The sequence below is a fragment of the Dicentrarchus labrax genome, unplaced genomic scaffold (genome assembly GCF_905237075.1).
Source record: "Dicentrarchus labrax unplaced genomic scaffold, dlabrax2021, whole genome shotgun sequence".
NCBI classification, from domain to species: Eukaryota; Metazoa; Chordata; class Actinopteri; family Moronidae; genus Dicentrarchus; species Dicentrarchus labrax.
In genome coordinates, this window is record NW_026136708.1 from 6,046,588 (window position 1) to 6,070,790 (window position 24,203).

General features: G+C 41.5%; 1 protein-coding gene across 9 annotated transcripts in view; it reads right to left on the minus strand.

The window, feature by feature from the left end:
- Positions 1–24,203, minus strand: part of nrxn3b (neurexin 3b) — a 279,282-nt gene continuing 255,079 nt past the window's right edge. For 5 of the 9 annotated variants that reach the window (XM_051408673.1, XM_051408671.1, XM_051408672.1 and 2 more), the window contains 2 exons: positions 13,455–13,533; positions 1–2,915 (listed from right to left, as the gene is read on the minus strand). In XM_051408673.1, the coding sequence (XP_051264633.1) occupies positions 1,930–2,915; positions 13,455–13,533 (1,065 nt within the window). In that variant the 3' untranslated portion in view covers positions 1–1,929. Of the gene's footprint in view, positions 2,916–4,729; positions 5,242–13,454; positions 13,534–24,203 lie in introns of those variants that run through there. The other 4 variants (XM_051408679.1, XM_051408674.1, XM_051408677.1 and 1 more) reach the window with 2 other exon arrangements.

A 24,203-nucleotide genomic window follows, 5' to 3' on the forward strand; every position in this document is an offset into this window, starting at 1 on the left:
TAACATCCAAAAAGTTTGGGAACAACATTTTTTATTTCTGGGAATTGTTTGGAGTCAAAGGAGCAAAAGACAATAATAATTAACTGGTCGAAAAAGCCAAGTACCAACACAAAAAATCAAAGTGAACATACACACTGACTGATTTTGCATGAAAATGAATGAGAACAAATAACTTCAGCAATAAATAATGACATAAAAAAACAACGTATTGCCGGAAGAGAACGTCATAAAAATGAGACATGAAATTAAGCTACACAATAACAAAAAAAAAAACAAATTCAAAAAGACGTGAACATTGAAGTCATAGTTTTTTTAAAAAAAGGAAGAAAAAAAAACACCTGTAAGTCAGTAAGGTGCTAGCAATAGATCCCCAAATCCATCATAATCTGTCTTTATTCTCTTGTTCTGTTTTTTAAATTTCCAATAAAAAAATAAATGATGAAAGTAATTTCAGAATTAGGAGGAGTCTCTAATACAAGATCTGAGGGAGGTGTTTTCTATTTGATTGACAGCTTCCCATGGTCAAATATTCATGCGACTGAAGAGAAACACCATCCAGAGAGACTAGATGTCTAATCTAACAACATTTGCTCCCCGCCTAAACAAATGTTCCTGTGTACATCATTTTTTTTCTCCAGGCGATCCTGGCAAAAGAAGAAAAATGATATTTTCGTCATGTTGCTACAGAGGTAAAATCAAATCAAATGGTCCGTCTATACAAGAAGAGGATTTAACAAAACCAACAGAAACTTGAATTTTCTGTACAATATTGACCTGCAAAGCACAACGGCTATGATGTAATAAAATATGTAAACATATTTGCTGTTTTTGACACAGACGTCTGTGACAACAGATAGAATCACACTTGTTCACACTGGAGTTAGTCTTTAGCCTGGATTTTTTCTTTTTTTTAAGATTGCGACAATTAAATCTCTGGCAGACACAAATCATGATAATGCATTTTGCCACAGCATCTCAGGAATTGTAACAAAAACTGGACAAAAAGATGAAATGAAAGAGAAAAAAAATCCTATCAGAGATTTAAAATTCAGAGAAATAACAGTGTATTGTGCATTTTGCCTGGTGGATCCACTCTTGCACACTTGAACACCCTCTAGAATTTGGATGCCATGCATAGCAGTCCAATCCTTAGCTGAGACGTGAGGGAGGGAGAGAAAAATATTGAGATACATTACTGTATCACATCCTGCTGAGTGGTCACTGAGCACTACCTAGTCAACCCTGACTGGACATCATCCTTCAAAAAAATAAGAGACCTAAATGCAATAAATAAATAAATTACTAAATGAATAAATAAAAAACAAACAAAAAAACGGAAATAAAAAGACAGCTTTAAGTACACATATACTTTAGCTCATATCGCATCCATGAAAGCTACATTTAATGAAACCGTTTGTAATGTGAAATCTTGTTTTTGACTTCCAACTTTCCCGACAATCATAGTTTCTTGAGGTCCCTCACTTACACAGATGCCAGCACCACGTCACATACACCTCACATGCATGCTCAGAATGGCCGAAATGACAGTGATCGTATTTTACAGGGTTACAATGGACAAGGTCATTAGAACTCCAAGGATCACACACCTCTTTACAGTCACTTGGGGTCGTGTGGATGTTAGAGTGATGTTATTCACACTGCCAAATGTCTCCAGCAGGGACTCCTTAAAAAGATCCACGCTGAGTCCCGTTGAAGTTGTACTGCATTGTCTCTTGTAATGCTTACAATAGTAAGTGTGCTTCCATAAGCCAAAGTTCTTTTGTAAATGTTTCAGTGACTCAGTAAGTTTTGAGTTCACAAGAGATTTTCCTTTTTAAATCACAGTTGCCAATATGGTACTGTCAAAATGTTTATAACTTTGTTCCAAACTGTTTATTTTTCTATGTATTGGGAAATGACTTTTGATTTCTATACATAATATTCCTTGTCCTTGTCTTTCGGTCTCTTGCTACTGGCGCTGCCTTTGGCGCTGCCGCTGGGCGTTTTATCCTTCACCACAGCGCCATTGGTTTGCGCCGAGTTGCTGATGTAGTTGCGTGTCTCGTCCACCTGGTAGGAACCCTCGTCCCTGTTCCTGTACTTGTACATGGCGTAGAGGAGGATGAGGATGCAGAGGGCGGCGGCTGAGACAATGCCCACCACCATTCCCGTGGTACTGCTGGATTCCCGGATCACCTCTGAGGCCCCCGGGGGCACCCGCCGCACCACGCCGGGCACTGTGGGCAAGGCAGCAGGCACCGTGCGCAGCATGGGAGAGGTGATGAAGGGGCCCCGTGGCTTGGTGCCGTCCAGATCAAAGGACGTGGGCAGGGGCAGCAGGACTATGTCCGGCTGTGGGGGTTTTACCTCGCGGTTGTTCATTTTCCCGGCAGGCAGCTTGGGTGGCGTGTCCGAGGGGACCGCCGCCGGCGGCGTGCCCCGGGGGTCGGGCAGAGGCGAGGTGGGTGTAGTCCTACCTGCCTCAGAGGCTTTGCTAGGCCTCAAGTCCTTGGCCTCCCACTTGGGCGCGAGGGCTTTGTAGCCACCTTCATAGGCCGATGTGGTCAAGATCTTATCTGTTACCAGGGAGAAGGTGGTGTAAAAATCTTCATCGTCAGTCGGGGGCAGGCTAGAGTCGAAAGCTTCGCCAGAGCCAAACCCCGAAATCACCATGCCATCATCATCATCATCATCACCATCATCACCACCATCACCATCATCACAATCATCGCTGCCTCGGTCCGACAAGCAAGGTACCCCCGCCTCAGTGGCCATGGCCAAGGATTCTTTGGTGGTCTCAATAATGGTGAGGACGGGGCGAAGGGTTGGGGGGAGGGGGATGAAGGGAGAACGGGTGGATACAGAAGGGATGTCTATGGGATCCTCGACTAGCACGGGGATGACTAGTTCCCCTCCTGGAAAGTGAAACAGAGACAGAGACACCAGTCAGTGGGCAGAAAGTCTTCCATCAGCAGAGCAAGAAGCAGCCAAACACCAAAAGAATCAATAACCAAAGAACGTATAAAGCAAAGCTCAACATAGGGAGGAAATGAACTGAAGATAAACAAAGAAAGAAAGAACAGAAAATACCGTACCAGTGCAAAAACAATGAAACTCAGAACCAAACAAGACCCAAACTGAAAGAAAACAACAGCCATAAATAAAGTATACATTGCATCAAAAGGCTTTGAGGGATGCACAAGGGTGAGCCACATTAAACCGACTCCACATATTAACTCCTGCATATCCTACATGTTCTCAGATAGCAGTGCATGCTTTATCATGACTACATTTATACTGCACTAGAAAATAGTCATAGTTGTCATATGTTCTATCTGCTGCATGCATTTTTATAATTTTCTAATGTTAAAAAAGTGTATTGTGTGTAATGCCACACAAACTATGGTCCTATATTTAGTTCTGTCTCATAATGCTGCATATTTCTCCACATAAATGACTAGTTCAGGCTTTTAAGAGGCTTGTTTCATTTATCTTCAAGTGTAAATCCTTTTTAGTCCGTTCAAAAACTGAGCAGCAAAAGATGTGCTTTGTGGATAAAAAGAAGCAGAGGGTATTAGCATTTGTTTGCAATTCAAGTGCAAGCCAGTGGGCCTGAAAGCAAGTTAACTAAGTCTGAAATGAGAAAGTGTTTGTAAGGTGTTTCATATAGTTGCTCAGAGAGATTCTTTTTAACCCCACTGACCTACACGGGCGAACACATACTAACAACTCCTGCATCATAAAAGCTGGGAAAAAAAGCCAGACAACTAAAAGGTAAAAGGCAATGTTTTTGGACTGAAAGTGCTCCAAAGTCCAAAAACATTACCTCCAGCCTCCTAAAAACCTGACTGGCACTTTAGTTCTATCAGAGGGTCACACACTGATCTACAAAAGAAAACTGTACCAGCGAAAAGTCACCACTCACAAGTTATAAAAAAAAAATGGAGGGAACTTTTCTTTTCCTCAGCATTAGTTGGCTCCCCTATTTGCCCTAGCCTCTTGCCTTTTGACCCCTACAGTTACCACAATGGCACAAAGTCACCGGGCAGTTCAATGACACATGAATGTTTGCTGATTTGTACTTTTTGGAGGGAGAATGTCGCTTGTTAACAGATTGTGTTCTCCACTGTGGAGTGTAGTATTACTGTATTACTCATGAGAGTGTGAGGCTTCAGGACCCAGGTGCTAAAAACATTTCCACATCCACTCATTATAATAAACCCATTGTGGAACACTTGATACCACATGCTGTATTAGTTAAACCTGTTGTTTGACTACTACAAAGAGTTTGAAACATTCAGATGTCCATTGAAGCTGCTTATCCTCTTGCCAAAGGGCTTGTTTGTACATTGCAACGGCTCACAAACAGGGCACTATAAAGAGATGCAAACCTTTTGGAACAATAAAGAAAAGAACACAACAGAAATAAAGGAAACTGAAATAATAATTAAGGCATTGCAAAAAGAGTTCAGAGTTAGAGCAAACATTGTAAAAAACATTCACAAAGTAAAGCCACAGATAGAGCTATCCAGAAAGGTATTAGTAATAAGTAAGTAGAAAAAACAGGTAAAAACAAAGTCAGCTTGGAAAATCATAAAAGCCTACAAAAAAACAGTTTTCAAAGGAAGAAAGCATACCATCAGTTTTGTCAACTTACATCAACAAATTGCCCGCATGATTTTGGCAGGAAGAAAAAAAAATTTACAAAAGAAAGTTGTGTAAGAATGCCTTTGGACAAGTTAGGTTAGTTTCTTTTTAGCAATTTCTGATTAATTAGTATATATTTCTCTTTTTAGACAGGATGGTACAGGGAGGCAACAACACATACATCCACACATCATGACATGAAAAATAATCTTCACCATTCTGTTCAGGATATCTTTTTTTAATTTTTTTTTGTTCTTTTAATATTCATTTAATTTTGTATAAAAAGAAAACTGTATATCTATAATTCTTGCTTTGATAGATAAGTCTCTCCATAAATATCTACAGCCTGATTAGATAACTCTTTTTTTTTTTTTTTTTTGCTCGACTTTAACTTCATCAGCAATGAATAAATGGATGACTGTACATATCTTAGAATCTCTACGTAAAGGGTTTGGGAGGAGGGAGTGTGAGACGGGGGTGGGACCTATGAACATACTAGGAAGGAAATGACATAGATGGGGGTGAACGTGTACATCAGTTGCCATGTCCATGTAAAGGCGGCACGAAGCGGTCGGGCGGCATTAGAGCTTTTGGCTGTAAGGAAGGGATGGGGATATACAAACAATGAGCATATACATGCCCATCTACAAAAGAGAACAGCACTCTCAACACTGACAGTTTTACAAACCCTAAGCTGCAACTTCTTTGCCATGCACAAAATTAATCGACTCATTTGTTGTTTAAATCCAAATTTCAATCAGAGATAGCTATTCAATAACAGGAAAATATTAGAGATCAGCATAGAAACAGTTTGGAACAGTTTTCACAGATAGTGGTGAGGGTCTACTTTGGAGGTGTCTTCTCTTTTTTCTCTATGAGGATGCAAATTTGATATTCCAATACAGGTTTTTTGTTTTGATACCTAATCTTAAAAACCTTCTGTTGTTTATGAAACAGTAATTAATTCATAGAGAAAAGAGGAAGTTTCATTCTAATTAGGGAAAAAAATCATTAAAACATTGGCAATAGTGATTCTTAGCAAATTAGCAGATATTTAAAATTTGAACATTTTCAGAAAAGAAACAGAGAGATACACATATATGTGTTTGAACATATATGTACAAAAAAAAAGACAAAAATAAAACAGATTAGCAAGCAAGAAAGAAAGGCAATCAATTTCTCACACTATCAAAGATGAACAACCAGAAAGCACACACTGAGGCAGACAAAGAGAGGGGGGGACAGTTTATAGGCAAAGTGTCACCACCTTCGTTTAACTAATAATAAAGACTTTATTATTAGTTACTTCAATACATTTCTCTTGTTAGTATTTTAAAACACAGGACAGGGCGTGCAATCTGGATGTACGTCAGAGAAAGAGGTCAATCAGACATGGTTTTATTTTGGATTTTAGTTCCACTATAAGAAGTTGGGTTAATGCATGCTTCAGTAAGTTGCATTTAGGGAGAGTAATATACAATAACAATACAGCAAGCCATGGGACAGAGAGGGGAGGGGTCTTAAGAAAGGGTCAAAGGTCAGTAAAAGGTCACTGCCACCAAGGGCTGTGGGATATTTCATCAGGCAAAGAAACCATTCATTAGCAGTTAACAGGGGAAGAAGGTGCACCATGGGTGATATATAACCAATATTATGGGGCATTTAGGCCCAACACATTCGCTAATTAATCAAGAGGGGAAGTAGAGTGATAATTAATGAGCTACTTTTTTTTAATTAAATGTTTAGATGCTTTGTGTTTCGTGCATAACCAACAGCCTTTATTTGACAGATAAACACCGTGTTGGGAAGGAGTTCCACAAGAGTGCACAGGATGGCGAGTTTACTTGTGCCTCTGGTGAGTTAAAGGAGATGTGAGAGGCACATTTGTCTTCAGATATTCATTCATTTCACTCATTCATTAAGCAAAGCTGAGTCTATGAATTAAGCATTATTATGGAAATACAGCACCAATGACACTGTACTGTATTATCAACACTGACGTGGTAAATGTGGATTTCCTGACAGTGCACTAATGTCTGACATGATACAGTGTATGACTGCAGTGTGTGATCTTCTCCTCAACTAACAGCTACTGCTCATGTTGCATAGCTGTGATAATATTCTAATAACAGAGCCAAACTCTTGTTAAATAAACAATACCAGCACAGAGTAAGTGATTCCATCCAAGGCTTTATTTATCCAACTCTGCCCTTGTTGTCTTGGCCTTGTTTGCATCCTTTCATTCAATTCTTGGCTAACAGCTTTCGGCGACTGTTAGCTTTGCGCTATATCAACAAAACACTTGGATAGGAGGGGAACCGCTGCCGTTAAGGGTCTCCAGTAAAGTCAGTGCAGAGGACCTTGATGTTATGGTAAACACTTTAATCCTGTGTAAGCTCTTGCACAAGCATTGCACATCATGCTGCATTTCTGAAGCAGACAAACACTGCGGTTTCTAATGGGTTTGCTTAACCAGACTGCGTTTGTTTTCCGCACTCATCAAGATGGATGGGGATTTGATTCTAAGCCTCTGCCTCTCTGGCAAATAATTCTCCACTCCACTAGACCTACAGCCTGTTACTCTTTTTTCTTTCATTTTAAGCAAAAGGAAGTCAGGACTTCAGATTAATAAGTGTTTCTTTGCGCCACTGCCTACTGGCTAGACATCGCATCAATGAGAAAGAAAACGGTCCAATCTATTTAAATCACAAAAAACGATAGCATGGAACAAACTCAGTTTTTCTGGTCATTCTGCTTTTCACCGTTCCTGCTGCATGCCTGTGCTGGCTTTTGAAGAGGAATTAAGTAAATATAGTTACTTCCAAATGGCTGATTGACCGACTACCTCAGCAGCTTGGAGGCTACAGATGCAGAAATCTTACGAGCAGCACTTTTTTTCTTCACTTCCCTCCACTCCCTCTCTATTTTCCCTCTCTTCTCTCTCCTGGCCTGATCCCCGTGTCCATCCAAGGTTTGCTGAGGCTTCCGAATCGAGATGAATCCCGACGGTGTGTCAGGGATTTGACGATGCTACACCATAAAAGCAGAAAGCCGGTGCACCAGCACCAACCATGGATGAACTGAGTCAATGGGATTTCGACGCTGCAAATTGTGGGTGAGTCAGTGGTTTGGGGCCCTGAAATCCCATTGTAGCTGTGTGCATTGTGCCCCGAGACCTGCTGTAGCAGATTCATTCACCTCTACCCACTACAGGTAGGGAGCTGATTACCAGAGAGCCAGCAAAACACAGATTCTCAGTGTGGACACACTTGAAGGGGACATGCCAGGGATTATATTGGTGCCCTGTGCAATGGCTGAGCTTTCTAGAAACATGCACGTTAAAAAGCTGAGCACTTTACCCTGCCATTAAATTATCTTATCTTGCCTTTGCACACCCCTGCCAAGAGAGGTCTAATTTCTCACTGATGGACAATTCATTTCCATCCGAGTAGTTGAACGATGTTCCGTTTACAACTCCAGCAAGTGGAGAGGTCTGTATTATAAGGGATGCATGAACCACCTCTGCCTGGAGGAGGAGCTCCCTTATGGGGGCATCCTGAAGCCACAGCGCATGGCAGATAGCTCTTAATCCGTCATCATGAGGCTGGGCGCAGTCTGGCGTATTAAATTGGCATCTCCAGCAGGCGTGGCGACTCGCCCCTGTCAGCCGGTCGATTTGCTGTACAGCCATTAGGCTGCACCTCTGCACTCGGCGGACATGTGTCAGCTGAATAACCTTTAAACTGATCTGAGGTCTGTGTTGAAGTGACAGCCGGCCCAATGGGGCTTGACGGAAGCCATAGCTGACGCCACAAGAAAACCCAGTGATCCATCCCTATCATACTTCATTCTGTACCCCACAAGTGTAAACGGCTCTTCAAATACAGCAATGAAGAAATCACACAACATTACATCCATGAATCCAGTCCAACATTCATTTGAGCCACAGACTTTCCACATTGCCCACCAAGGCCAATGAGATGAGGAGATGTCTATAAATATGTTACATCTGTTTGATCTGTGCTCCACTTCATCAAAGCCTGATAGGGTAATGGCGCATGCAGGACCATTTACGGCCCTTTTATTAAATACACAATCTTTTTACGATCTATTTGACTGGCACATAGACTATAACAGTTGCCCTGTTTGCAGAGATTTATAGGAGGCTGTCATCTCTAGATGAATGGCCGTATTGGTCATTTGTTTAAACAGACTGAAACAACCTACCTTTATGTTTATGCTCAGTAGCAATGCTTGAAGAAGTTTAACATTCCGTAACAAAAAAGTAGAGGCTGGCATGATGGATGAGTGCACAAAGCATACGCCCATCAACAGGGAATTGTGTCCCATATCCTACCAACAGTCAACACTGGTTTCCTTTAACAATAATCTAATCTTCCCCTCTTTACCTAAAACAGATTTTTTGGCCATTTGGGGGCAGCACTACAAGCTGTAAACACAACACTGACATATTATCATCTTGTAAAGTTGATATGGCAAACGTGGTTGCAAAATGTTGCTCATTTACACATCCAGCAGACACTGAGCAACATTAGCATTCATTTGGAGTCATGTTTTCTGGCCACCTGATTAAAGTCTAATATTTATTCTCCTTTTAGTTCTGTTTCGTCTCCACCAACTCCTAAGAGAAATATCTGGCTCTTTAGCTACAAAATGCTTCACTTTGTACTTGCTAACATTGTGTGTGAGTTGTCTGGTGCTGGGCAGGTAGTGTGCAGTGGATTTTAAGAGCTATTGTTTCCTGCCACTGGAAATGATGCTGATGTGTGTGGTGAGATTGAACCAAAACAGTGCTGTCAAACCAAAACAATGAGCTAAAAGAGGCTAAACTCTCCATACAGCTGAGGGGAACTGCAGAGTCGGGCGAAAATTCTCTGAGTTTGTCACTTTGAGCAGTTCCTTTCATATTACACTTGATCCATCCATTTTTATAAAAATACAGATTAGAATATTGGGAGTTTTGTTCACTATTTATAGATTAGATATTGAACCTTAATCTTTAAATCTAACCAAACCTTAAACATAGAGGTGGCAGAGTAGAAAATATTCTTATGGGTCATTTTGTAAGGCCTTGAGTAATAACCCACTATGTCATTTAGGAATACAGACTTGTTGTTTGTATATATTACTGCCACTACAATGTACGTTTCTCGTTGCGGACATTGCTGTAGCAGAATAAAACATGTGTATAACTAATAACAATAATGATGGCTCCATTCAATTTGTCCCAGGGCCCAGGTAATGTGCATACTGTCACCTTGACACAGCTTACTGGCACCACAGAACATAGCCATCATTAATGTTATTAGTAACACCTGTACCCTTTCTGCAATAATGTCCACTGTGGCAGATCTATCATTCTTAATGTCGGACCTTTTCATGAGTCCAATTTTATTTTCGTCTGGTCTAACTAATCTTATAAGTTACAGGATTTATAGCAACTTGTCGGCACTCTCTGTACAAATCAAACATTTGCACTAGTGCATTTATGAAAATCATTTGCATCAATTACTAAAATATAATTACATATTAATCACAAAAATGCTCTGATTACACGGTAATGACAAGCTGCACATCTTTTAATCTGTTAATCACTGTGAAATTAAATCATAAATTGACTTGGTATTTGCTGTACTCTAAACTGAGCATCACATATTTTTCATTAGTGACTTCCAGGTAGTGGAGAGTGAACTCCTGCATAACGTAATGCATTTATTGTTATTGTGTTTAATAATTATGTAAACGAGTGCGGGTTCTCATTCAGAGGACTGTGCACACCTTATTTGCTCTCTTGTGGAACTCACATGGTATAAAGGGAAAAGGTAAGGTTTAACAGTTTTATTAAACACAGAGACAACACAACCACAAGACGACCACGTACAGCAGACAAGACAGGCTGTTTGGTAAACACAGACGGAGCACTGACAGAGACAGCAGGCACAAGCACAAACACAAGACGCCTCCGAGGGAGGAGCTGCCGCGGGGAACAGCAGTGGTCCTGCACCACCGCTGTAGCCCCGAACACACACACACTGACATGTAGTAGAAGCCAGCTGGGGGTTAGCCTGAGACTTATGGGTGGAGAAGAAGCAGCACACAAAATGGATGCCAATCATATCCATGCAGAAGCGGGGGAGTTGGGGGGAGAGGATTATTGGTTAGTCTATAGAGCTGCGGTACAGTCCAGTACAGAGTGCATGCCACAAATGCCTTCTACTTGGAGCAACAGATAGAATAGAAAAACAGATATACTTTGTGGCAATAAAAGTCTTTTTATGCCATCTGCATTCAAACAGACATGTATATGCAGAAAGGCTAAAAGAAAGAAGGTGGGTGAGTCGGGATGGAGGGGGGAGGGGTGGGGGGTTAACGCTCGGGAGAGGAGACAGGGAGTCATTCTTTCACACACAACTTTCTTGAGACAGAATGGGGTTGCCTGCACAAGGCCAAAAAAAGGATGATGGCAAGAAAAGATTTTGTTGCCGTTCATTTCCCTATGTTGTATCGAAAATGGGGGGAGGATGTTTCTTTAGAAGCCATATGGCACAAAAAAATAAACACAAACTTGATGAGGAGGAGAACTTTGAATTTTCCAACCACCAAAAGTTCATGCGGCACAAGATGAGGCAAAAACGGGAGGAGTGGCTCTATCCTTGCTTGGAGGATGGACGACGGATGATGAGGAGGACACCAAAGAAAAAAAAAAAAAAAAAAAACCACAACAAAACAAAATAATAAAAATCACCCCACTCAACCCGCCCCGGCCCCAAAGTAAAGCAAAATCAAAAAGCTCAAATCTTAAGCAACCCAGCAGCTGGGTCCAAATCGATACAGGAGAGAGATGTTCATATGTGCATCACAAGAGAAAAAACCAAACAAAATGCAACAGAAAAGAAACCAACACCATGTCATGCAACTGTTCATACGACTGGAAGCGGGGCAAGGAATGAGGATATGAATTTCTGTGTCAACATGGTGAAATGTACAGTATGTATGAGTGTGTATGACTACATATGTTGCCACTATATGAGGGGAGGGTACCATGTTCTCTTAGTAAAAACTTACAATACGCTTTGTTCCACTTTTGAGAATACTTGGGTTTGAGGTTTTTAAAAGTGTGCGGAAATGAAAAGGAAAAACACGTGAGCCATGAAAAGTTGTCCATTCAATTTCAATAATCTCTAAGTTAAAAAAGTAAGTCGTGCTTATAGATAAAGAAATTAAATACTGCGAGGAGGAACGGAGAAAATGGCTTTCTCTTAACATGAAAAAGCCATAAGCGCGAGGACCTAAATGTGGTCATAATTTCAAGGAAACAAACGCTATTACGGTGTGATAAGGCTTCAAAGTAAATTAGTTCCTTCCATAGATTGGAGGAAAGTGGAAAAATATTAGCAGAATATCTACCAAAGTACACAGAAAGACCTCATTTGCGAGAGAAATAAACTATTGCTGATTATCTGTTATGTTCTCCGAGCAGAGATGAGCAAGTGAAAGGGCAATGCATTGTTTCAACTTAGGCTTATTATTAGCAGTGAAAAGTGGACATATGCTTGGTGCTAAGCTCAGCCATATTTAGCCAGATTAACGCGGCATCAATTAGTCTGCTGTGATGGCGTTTTGAAGGACAGTGAAGCAATCAAATAGCCTGAGCTGTTAATGATTTCCAGAGTGCCTAAGGGGAGACGCTTTTTACATACTGAGCCAGTTTCAATGCTCTCACTCTCCTGGTTTACTCCATACTATAAAAGGATGTATGCCAACTGCTCCCGGGCACATGTGTGATTGACAGCTGCATGTTCAAAACTCGTCCAAACCCAAGTTGCCTCAAAATAACCACTCCTTTCAAAATCTGGCGCTTTATTTCCAGCTCTGTTTTTATTTTCAAACTCCACTGAGTGAATGTCTCATCACTTTGATCTAATCACAAAGTGATGTGTGTGTGTCTGTGTGTGTCTGTGTGTGTCTGTGTGTGTGTAAGTGTAAAGGGAGGAGGGAAGAGAGACGATGCGCACAGAAATTCGAGGATATCTGTTCTCTATCAGAATGTTTCAGGTAAGGCAAGCCTCCGACGAAGGAAACAGAGGTACAAACAAGAGAAGAAGAAGAAGGAAGGAGAAGGGAGGAAGAGGCTCTGTTGCAGTTAGTCTGCTACATATCACAGTATCTATGCTGAAAGCATCTTTGTTCTCGAAAGAATCTCAAAATGTATCCTCTGTCAAGAGAGACGCACACACGCACAGCAAGAGGAAATCAACCATGTACAGGACAGATACATTTTGAAGCATCAGTGCGGGCGACATGGGGCTTGATACTAATTTCGTACTTTGTTGAGTAAAGTTTTGCTCTCGACCGAATGCTGAGAGAACAAAATTAGTATCAATGCGTCGTCATGTCTGCAACCAGTGGCCCCATAGCTAAGTGTAACTTGTTTTAGAGATGAAAGGTATGAGCTTTAACTACAGCAGCTGACTATAAGATGTATGGGTAAACTTATTTACAGTTAAAGTTAAAACTGTAACTTCCTACAGAGAGCATGCTAAAGATAGAGAAACTAATTCTTACTCATCCATCTCCAAAGAGTTCTTTAAACTTTTGATGTACACTGAGAACCCCCTCACACTAGTGTATTTCTCACACTGGCTACTTTTCGGAGGGCTTTTTAAAGTTACACTTGAAGCTCCCATGGGACATGATGCTAAGAGGAGAGGCTCCTCGGTAGCAAATCAAAGAAAGATAAGGAGAAATAGGTTCAGAGCAAGCACAACTCGACACACCCATCCCACCTGCATGTCCGGAGTCGCACTCTTCCAGGTCCTCGTCGTCACTGGAGCACTCCGCCGACGAAACAATGTCATCCGTCGTCTGCGGAGAAAAAGACACATTCACACAAATGTGCAGGGACAATGTGGTTAGGCCCCGGTGCAGCCTAGTGAGTCCTCAACTATACTGCCCACAGCCATTCTATTCAAGGATATCTCTGCACATACAGACCTCTCCGCCTGTCCTTCGGCTTCCATATATCACTTGGAGTCAATCATATTTCACAGTGTTTATCATTCTTCACTTTATGTGCTTTCCACCTTCGCAGATAATTGTTTTCCTTCACCCTCCGCACTCTGCCTCCGATAATTTATCGCCCCTCTCCTCCTCTGTCGTCCACAATCAATGGCCCCACCAAGCCCTCACAGATCAACACTGTCCTGGCTTCTGATTTGTGCTAAAGGGTGCGGAGGGAGGGAGAGATGGGGCGGCAGACTTGCTAGCTACACCCGGACCAGCGATGGATTATCTGCACCCTCCAGTTCCCACAATTCTGATTTATCCCTCTCCCCCTCCCCTTCCCTTTTTTTTTGGGTCGACCCATGGAGGACAGAGGGGGGGAGGTTGTATTTCAGCGATGGTGTGCTGGGCAGCCGGCGTTTATTAGAATGAATCAGCGGAGCGATAAAATAAGCCCTGTCACCAAGCAGGGTTATGAAATCAGAGTGCTGATTGAGTTTTCCAGTCCTGGCCGAGGGTGTGGGGCTCTAAATATCATTGAGTTTGACAGACTAATGAAACGCGCCCCCATGGTTGTGCTGCCACTTTCAACAGGGCCCTGAGAAAGTGGCCCACCTCTGCTATATGCATACGCGCGCATGCTGATGTTCAACATGTATGTCTACCAAACCTCACAGTGAGAAGCTGATTTTTCAAAGCACACTCCAAATGTGTAGTGTGATTATGTGCGGTGGGCTATGCTATTTCCTGTATCAGTACATTTGATAATGTGTTAATGTTTGTGCTGGTGTGCATAATGCGCCACATTATGTACTGTACTTCAGAATGAGGAAGCAAAACATGAAGCAAGAGGGGAGGCTCTAAACTAAATTGCTGTAAAATATGGCCCCTTGGTAAACATGACTATTTATTGAAGGCACATTACAGGCGTAAAAGTCTTGGTTATTGCTGAAAGAGGGTTATTGCTTGTTATTATGATAGCGGCAGATGTGGGAGGCAGGGACACAGAGAGAGAGAGAGTTAGAGAGAGAGAGAGAGAGAGAGAGAGAGAGAGAGAGATGAAAAAACCCGAGCCACTTCAAAGTCTGTTCCAGCAATTTCAGACCAAGACCATCACACCATAACCCAGCATCAACCGAAAACACTGCCTTTCTCTTTTCCATTCATGCTGCATTTCTCTGCAGCTGATGCCGACAGCATCTTAGCACAGAGCAAATATTCTCACTGGCTTGGGTGCAGCAGCTTAGCAGAGTCTTACCCATCCATATGTTCTAAATACACAGTTTTGCTGAATAGATTCTCTTCGTATTATTTTAGCAAGCCTGCTATTTTATTTTGGAACGATAGAGATTCACTTGCTAACAAAGCACATGCATCCACAGCCTTTCCCTTTTGAAAAGCCCTTTTTCAGACTTTCAGACAAGCACTTCATTATGTAAATGTGTTGGCAATTTTACAGTCGTTCTCACTTCTGATTAAGCACCAAAGACACACTTTTCATAATGCTATAGTTGCGATGGCAATCTGACATTGCATGTGTCAAATCTGAATTGAATCGTGGAAAAACTAAATCAGAAAAACCTGTTTTCCCCAGCTGATTTTTCACCCAGGAAACGCAGAGTTCTTTGCCATGCATACAGGTAACTGGGTTTGTAATTGGCTTTTGCATGCCTGCATGACAAAGACTTTAGACAGGGAGAGTGTCACTGTAACAGCAGAACACCTGGCTGAAAGGAGAGGTTAACTACACATAGCAATGTGTCCTTGCATTTAAAACAATTTGATTCAATGTCTGACAAAAAAAAAAAAAAAAAAAAGCCAGGAAGCAACATCTTCAATTACCAATGGAGTCAAAATAAGTAAGCCATACTAAATAAGGTCTGGGTATAGGAGGAAATATGATCACTGACTCTATTATACTGGATTTACAATCAGCAGTATAATACAGTGTATGTCAACGTGTTGCCTGATTACCTGCGTAACCTGGTTTCTCTGAGTAACCTAGTTAAGTGCATGTAAATGTGCAGATTGACGTGAAGGCTGCAGCAATACAAGCTTACAGTATATGTGTGCAAAAAGAGATATTAAAAAGACATCTTGTTCCGTCTTCTTAAGAGCACTGTAATAAATTTGTAATTTCATTCATTTCTTATGCATAAAGAAAATAAAATCAGTTGAATAAACCATGAACTAGTGTAATGAGACATATCTAAGTCTTTAAGATTCTAGTCATCAGTCTGTAAAAATTAGCTTTCATTCATTTTATACATATTCCCCTTGTGGTGCAGGGCAAAAAAGGAAAAAACCCGTGGAAAACTACTATGATCATCAGTCTGCCTAAATTTTCAAAGGCTTACAGTATCAATGCAGCCATTCACATCATGTGAGCAGATAGGAATTAAATGAGAGACACAACCTAACATTTAGCTTTAACTGTGCATAGGCAGAAAATTTCATATTCTAAAATATGATCAGAACATTTATTAACCTTTTTTGTCTGAAGTACCCCCACAGCCCTATCAAATGAGCTCAAATACCCCTTTATCGGCACCCGTCATGTTCCAGATTAGTTCCTTTGAAGTGATTTTAAAATGGATGTAACTTCATATTAATTGTACAAAAGTGGATAGTGCTGGGGCACATCTCAGCTTCAGAGTTAACTTATGAACCGAGGTGTGTCCGGTTTGAGTCCGCACCAGACCAGTGAGACGTGGGGGCAACAGTCTCTCTTGTGCTCTCAACGGTCCTTAATTAAGCCATGGAGATAAAGCTTTTCACTTGATATTACTCTCCAATTGGCATGGGTTTAGCCCCGAGGTGAAGCTCAAATTCAAAATGTCATCAAAAATGTTTATAGTCTCTGCGCTCTCTTGACTTGTTGGCACACAGAAGCCAAAGCCCTGCACAGCACTGCAGCAAAAAAATATCATTAAGTACTTCATCTTTGAGCCCATCCACATGAAAGGAGGACTAGCTGCTTCACCTCATGTATTGTAAAGGTTGCATTTAAATAGTAGAAGGACATACTCACAGTCTACGTATTCACTTCCCATTTGATTGAAAATCATCTATGACTCGGAGTAAGAGACCCTCTCGTCTAAGCAACTTTGAATCCACTTGCAGAAATTGAAGAGGGCTTTTGAAGTATGATGTTTGACATTTGTAGATCCACTAGATGTGTGCCTGATTTATTTTCATAAACATATGATGTATCTATGCCGGTCACAATGGTTCAGATTGAAACGCTTCTCATGAAAGGCTTAGGATGCCATTTTTCCGCATTTGGACTAATGCAGAACCAATGAAGTGACACGCAGAGCTTACAGTGTTCTCTCAGTCGACCAGAGACGTTGATAATAACATATAGCACGAGGCCTGATGCTGTAAATGCAAAGGGAGCTCATGGAGCGGAAAAGGCATAGGCTGCATGTGCGCGCAGTGATGGGAGCATACAGTGGGGTATAGCGAAATGATGCAGTTGGCCAGCGGGACTACAAAAACTGATTTCACAGCTGGGGAAATCCAATTCTCTGTCTAAATCTCCATAACATAGAGTGGGATATATTTTGGCAGCAAAGTGATTTCTTTTTTGGTGTAATTATTCTCAACAAACGCTCTCATCGTCATTTTTAAGAGAGTCTGGGTGGTGGGATTTACAGGCTGGTTTTGTTGTGTGTGTGGGAGCTTTAATATGCATGCGCATGCCTTCTACTTCCTGTGTGTGAGGAAAGCGTATCATACACGATGATTTCAGTACATAAAAACTCACAGGCTATGTGCATCATGCCTGATTATCCTGATTACCCTGCCTTCAAGTGATGCTCAAATTCCTAACTCCACAAACAAACACCACAGCCAAATCAATAGCCAGACTTCATTAAAACAGCATTTACCTCTGACCACTTCAGCACATCAACTAAAAGGATCACACCGTGGATCGATGAAGACAGACAGCCTCCTTGGGAGACAAGTCTCAAAATACACAGCTTTTAGTTTCAAAACCGACGGCGACAACACAAACAAAATGGAGAACAGGCAAAAATACTGGGCCGTCTCTGTCTCGACAAAGCTTCTCCGGTGTTTAATCAGGAATTCTGGGACTGGCTACTGTAGATCAGCCAGCAGCAATGCAGAGACCATTAAGAGGCTTAGCTGCATTTACCTCAGCAACTGAATGGAGTGCATGCTACATCACCAGTCAGGCCTGACCTCAGAGTGAGCAAAGAGGCTGCAAGATTGATTAACAATAAACTTGAAGCTCGGGAAACCAACACTTCTTCTATTAAAAATGTTTTTTTTTTTTTACCATAGTTAAAAAAGAAAGTGCATGTCCGGTAGAGATTAATATCTCAATACTAAAAAGTGTTCATATGGGAATGTAAGTATTGTATTAAGATAGACTTAAATGTAAACTTTTTCTTTGATTTTAAACATATTCACAACATTTTGGCCAGGTGAGAAAGAGATGTTTCTTCATGAGATATCAGCAACAAAATAAAAAACATCAAGCCATGCTCCCTTCTAGCCACATTAGTAGCAGCAGCAGCTGCACTGCAGGCTGCAGCGCTCTGCTACATCAAGCAGATAAATGCAACCGGTGTCTGACAGATTTCCTCCACAGCCAAAAAAAATCCACTATTCAATACAGCCAAGCCACACTTTTCACATTTTGAAAAGTTCTCTGGCAAAGCGCAGTCCACCTGGTTCAATCATGAAGCATAAAACCGAAAAAAAGACATGATGCATTTGGTTTCTAATGTAATATTTCAAACTATTTTCATGAATCTTTGTACTTAACTACCGAGGCATTCTATCTAATTATGTGTCTGCAAGAGTGCTTTCACACCCTCTCTTTACACCTGTGCCTAATAATAAATGCGACTGAACAAGATCTGCATGCTAAACCATCACCATTCACCATTTACAGCATATGTCCTTGCTCAAATAAGACCTGCACATCAAGCCTCTGCAGACTTTACTTTTAATTTCAAACAAGATATTAGGAACAATCACTTTAAAGCAAAACTAATACTTAATAGGCTTTTAGTCAACAATGATATACTTTGGAAAAATGACACATAGGGATATTCCTATTTCTCCAGTTTTAATTTAATTTGATCAACTAATGACCAACTAGTTCTTAAACTATACCATGCTCTATACCATACTCTAAGTGTGTGCTGACTGCCATCCTCTTAGAGACACACTGATCAAACAGAGAATGCCTCAACTCGCAATAAAACTCTTCAAATACATGGATGGTAACAGGAGCAGCTGCTGCATCTGCGGCTGTGGCCGCAGTTGAATATTCTGCTGAGCATGACGGTGATTTGATCAGGCACATCAAAGCAACGGCTTGTGCTTGGCAGGGGGAAAAAAAAGACATTATGTACTCTACCACTGTCTATAGTTTTCCCCTGGGTCAGTAAAAGCAGTGTAAAGGCTAAAACGCAGCCATGGCCCCCGGGTTACAAACATGACATGAAATATGAGCATGAACGGTGCTGTGTCTTAGAGAGGCGGGCGAGGGGAAACTAAGCGCACATGCTTAAGTACAGTACACTGAGTCTATCATTAGTGAGGGAGGCTGGAGGATGCTCCTGAACACACCACCGTCTTATCATAACAAATGACCTTCACATGTTTTGTGCCCAGAGGGTGAAGGAAACACTGAGAAACAAAGCCTTTTGAGTATAAGGAAAGAGACACAACACTATAGATCCACATTACAATCCCCGCTATCAAACCCAATTTGGTTTATTTACAATGCCAGAGTGCCCAATGGCTAAAGCAGATTTTTTTTTTGTACTGATGGGAATAAACCCTAAACAAATCAATTTTCCTGGAGCACCTCATCCTGGCAGTCAGTTGCCATGGATATCCAATGTGGTTGCATGTCCAGAGATCAAAGTGACGACGTGGAGGCAAGGGCAAATCAAAGACACACCATTCAAAGCAACTTCTTCTTCCCTCAGGTGCTCCTTGGTCACCTTGGACATATATATTTTTCACGCATGTTAAGGCGGGAATACGTAGCGCAGGCTATTTTTCAGGTTGAGAAATGGGCCCAGAAAGCGACAGAAATCAGAGGTCAGACTGACTCCCACTCCCATCTCCTCTTTCTCGCTATCTCACTAATTCCCATTCCTCTGCTCCACCGGCCCCTCGAACCAAAATAAGATAGTCATCTCCACGGCGGAAGCTTCGCCTTTCTATTGACGGCTGTCTGATGTGCGCGTTATCGTGTCCGATCTGGGCTTTGACAGGCCGACAAGGGAGAGGCTTGTATTACAAGAGGAATCAATGGCACCAGGCCATATCCCTATCAATAGGCTGCCACAACTCTTTTTGCTCATGCTCCCTGCTCTGTGACAGATAAGATGTATTATCAGAGAAAAACCCAAAAAACTAGGGGTTGAATGAAGGGGTGGGTGAAATGACAGCACACAAGCATGTTGAAAATAACTCACAGTGGTGATTCTAATAAAACATTTGATCACAATGTTTAATCTTCATTAGTGACAATAGTGTTGAAGGATGAAAGCAAACACAAGCATAAGAAAGCTGGAAGTCCCGCTGTTAACCCTCTCTTTCAATATAGTGGATAAATTACACTGAAATGAGCTCCAGAATCAACTTGTAGGGCCAAAGCCACATGCTAAATGATTTCCTAGATCAAATATTGATATTTCGAATGAGCACCCTCGGTGGGCCTTTCTGAGTGGCCTTCTGAAGTCAGCACATTTTTTTTTTTTTCCAGGCTTATAGAGAAATGGAAAGAGGGCAGGAGAGGCAGGTGAGGCGTGCAGGAGGGAAAACAGCTGGAAAAAGGGAGGAAAAAAAGAAAAAGAAAATGCATTTAATTTGTTCACCATCACCGTGCTGAGTTGGTTTCAGCAGAATGGGTTATGTGCCGAGTATTTCTCTTTTTCTCAAGGACCTGCCTTTGTACACAGAGCAGTGAGGGTTGCTGGCTCACAGCAAACTCTAATTGCCCTGAGGCCATAGGCAGCCACTTTCAAACAGGGTCATTCATCTTCCCATGGAAAAGGAAATGGTCTTTGGCCCTGATCCTTAATCACCCCCCTGCCGCAGTGTACAAGGTCATCAGGGAAGCCCTGTGACAGACTCACCACACATACATGTATGTACACACACACAGACGGAATAGCTTAAAGATTGGAGGGGGGCTGGCGGGGGCAGAGAGGTACGTGCTAGGTAAGCAGACAAGAGATGGGAGGACATATCCTCTCTCTGTGCAAGTCGGTGCCATCCTCAAGTGAAATTGGAGCAGCGATTACAGCTCTGAGTTATGGTTTGTGTTACCGTTTGTGGTTCTCCCTTCAAAGAGGAAGTGAGGAATTCATGTGGATGTGGTGGCGAGCTGCGCTGAAAGCCGTGACCAAAGAAGAGGCACAGAGAAGATGAGAGCGTAGGGGGACGGGGGGGGGGGTCCAGGACAGGAAAGGAATGGAAAAAGGTCCATTTCACCGAGGATCACAAGACACTGGCAGAGACTGGTCCTCTAAGCAAAATGAAGGTAACAGTACTGCTTCTTGGAGACCAGCAGAGTGAGTTTCATAAAGCAAGATTACCAGTTAAACCAGGATTACCAGAGTAAATCAGGTTTATTCTATAAAATCACTTTCATAATGCTGAAAAACACTTAACTTAATTAGGATCTTTTCGTACTTTAAAGTTATTTTCATGTTGCATCTTCCATTTCATTTTTAAGTATGGCTGCAACTAGCGATTATTTTGATTTCCTAATTCTGCAGATTATTTTCTCGAATATTCATCTTCTCATGGTTAATTGCTGGGGCATTAAAATTCCAGAAAATAGTGAAAAATCCAAATCACATGACCCATCATAATAATGGCACATTAAATTGGCATGTCTCTTTCACTTTTGATCATTAACCAAAACTCAAACATATTCAGTTTACTATCAAACATTACAAACAGGAAATATTCACATTGGGAAGGTTAGAACCAGTGAATCTGACACATTACTCATACTGGGCTTGAATCCAAGATAACAAGAGAACTCTGCAACAAGCTAATTTAACAGAGGAACAAACAGCAACACATCTGTACTTGTGTCAGATTCTGTACTCATCGTTGGACTACAAAGTGCTGCTAGATGATCTCTTTGTTCCTGTTTATTATTTGATTCTTCATATACGTTTCTGGCAGTGAGCACCACAGATCTCTTCTAACATCTTCATTGAGTTCTGAGTTGGATTTATGAAACAGTTTCATCCAAGCTTATTAGAATGAATTGTGCCCTTCCTTGCCTCCAATGGAGAACACCAGTGAGTTCAATAACTTAATAGATATAAAACAATGTTGTTCTAATGGTATTCTGCCATAATTATGCATTATCCACTGTGCACAGCTGTTGATTAGCTAAAATCTAGGAATGCTTGTGTTTGTACTGTTGTTCCGGACCCTTTTGTGACAGCCTTATAAATAAACCTGACTTGACCTCACTAATTGCAACAATACAATCAATGAGTAAGACAATATGTTCAACTGGGAAAACTATTGGCTTTCTATTGAGAATGTGTGAAGTCTGAAACAAGCAGCTGAAATTGGACCTTGCACTCTCTCCTTGTGGACTACATTTTGATCTCCCTTTTCAATCCATTTCAATATTGCAGTATTTCTCACAGTCAAAGGCTATTATGACTTCAAGGCCGTAATACCAAATCAATGCAGGCGTTATGTAATGGCTGATGCTGGCAGCTTTACGTCTCCAAAATTAGCCGGGGGGTCCCATTTGGGTTCACTTCCTAATGAGCACAAACCAAATTAAGCATTCGATTTAGTCTCTTTTTAGAAGATGAAAGTTGAAACGTAATCACTAACCAATAGAGAAATGATTTAAAATGTACTGTACGTCAGAGGCTCCAACATGCTTACACACATATGAGGATGACTAACCACACATGCACACAGATGTGGATGGAGCCTTACAATTATCCTCCACTCCTGCTGTTAAGAGCAACAGGTTTCGTTGTAGTTTGCAGAAACTCTCTGTGGACACACAGGAGAAACATTACTGGGCCTTGCTAACAGCTCAGCTGAGCAATGAAACAGAACACATTATTGCTGTGGAACATCAAAGGCTGTGTCTGTCTGATACATATTTAATTAAATCATATTGACTCTAGCAGACACATGGTGCATTCTGTGCACACAGAGACAGTAATGCATATAAAGATCTGTGAATATTCTCGCAAGGACATAGTCTCTTCCTCTTTCTCGCTCACATACAGAATTCACACACTCAGAGTGCATACTGTAAGCTGGCAGAAAATATATTCACAGTGCAGTCGTCTACAGAGATTCATTACTGCCACTGTGGAATAAGTCACCAGGTCTGTGAGCGCTGCGCCTCAAACACACCTGAATATATGATTTATTATTACATACAGTACACAGCTCAGGGAGCTTCATTTGATGGGGTTGTATGTCAAAATTGTGGTAAAAGTCTGATAGAAAGTTAGATTAAATAATCAATGATAATTCCACTCCTGTGTTGTGTTCATCTCTGTGACATCTTTAAACTAGCTAGGCACAAAGATGAGAAGCAGCACAAAGCAGCTAGAATTTGACAAAGGCAAAAAAGTAAAATAAAAGCAAAAATACTTATGTCAGCATCTCTAAAAATGTACCGCAGTGTCTTTTCACAGAGCGCTCTCGCTCTCTCGGGTAAACAACAAACCTTTTTTACATTTATGTTTAAACTAGTGTGCGTGGGAGATGCTGCCATCACGCGTCCTGCTGGGTTTGAAGTGTTTGAAGCTACTTACTTAATGTAAGGATGTCTTGTTGCTGCAAGCAGTAAATATTCACAGGTGGACATACAAGATCACAAAAGCACACGAGAATCCACCTTGCCAGGCTTCAAGCTATGTGCTTGTGTCCCAATCTACGGACCAGTCAGAATCCTTTGAGGAACTACTGGAAGCTAAGGCATGAGCCACAAGCTGGTTTAATGCTGGTATGTGTGATAGCCTATGGCAGCAGTGACCGTTTGCCCAAAAACAACAATGGCGGCTGCTAAAGTGGCTGGGTTAAATGCTGCTAGCATCAGTGATATCACAACAGACAGTATTTCTTCATTGAAAGAAGACCAAAGATCGGCCCTGAAGGCTTTTCTCAGCTCTTCTCTGTACTACGTTATATGGTTGCTTGATCTGATTGGTTGAAGTTGGCCCATGATAGACGCTGATAGACACGTGGTTCATCCAATCACCTGCCGAGTATTTTTTGAACAGCCTGCGTTTTCCAAACAGTTTTCGATGATGACTTACCAGATGGTTCTGTGTAGCAAAACATCTGGCGCAGTCAGGTTGAATGTGCCCAGCTGTTAGTCTCGTTAAACATGTTGAATACACACAAACAACATGTGGGGTTGTATAAATGGGCATTTGATGGAGCTAAATGTTCCCCCCAGTCCCAGTCTTTGTGCTAGGTTAAGCTAGAGCTACACAAAGTTATCTCTGTGTTGCACACAGATAAAG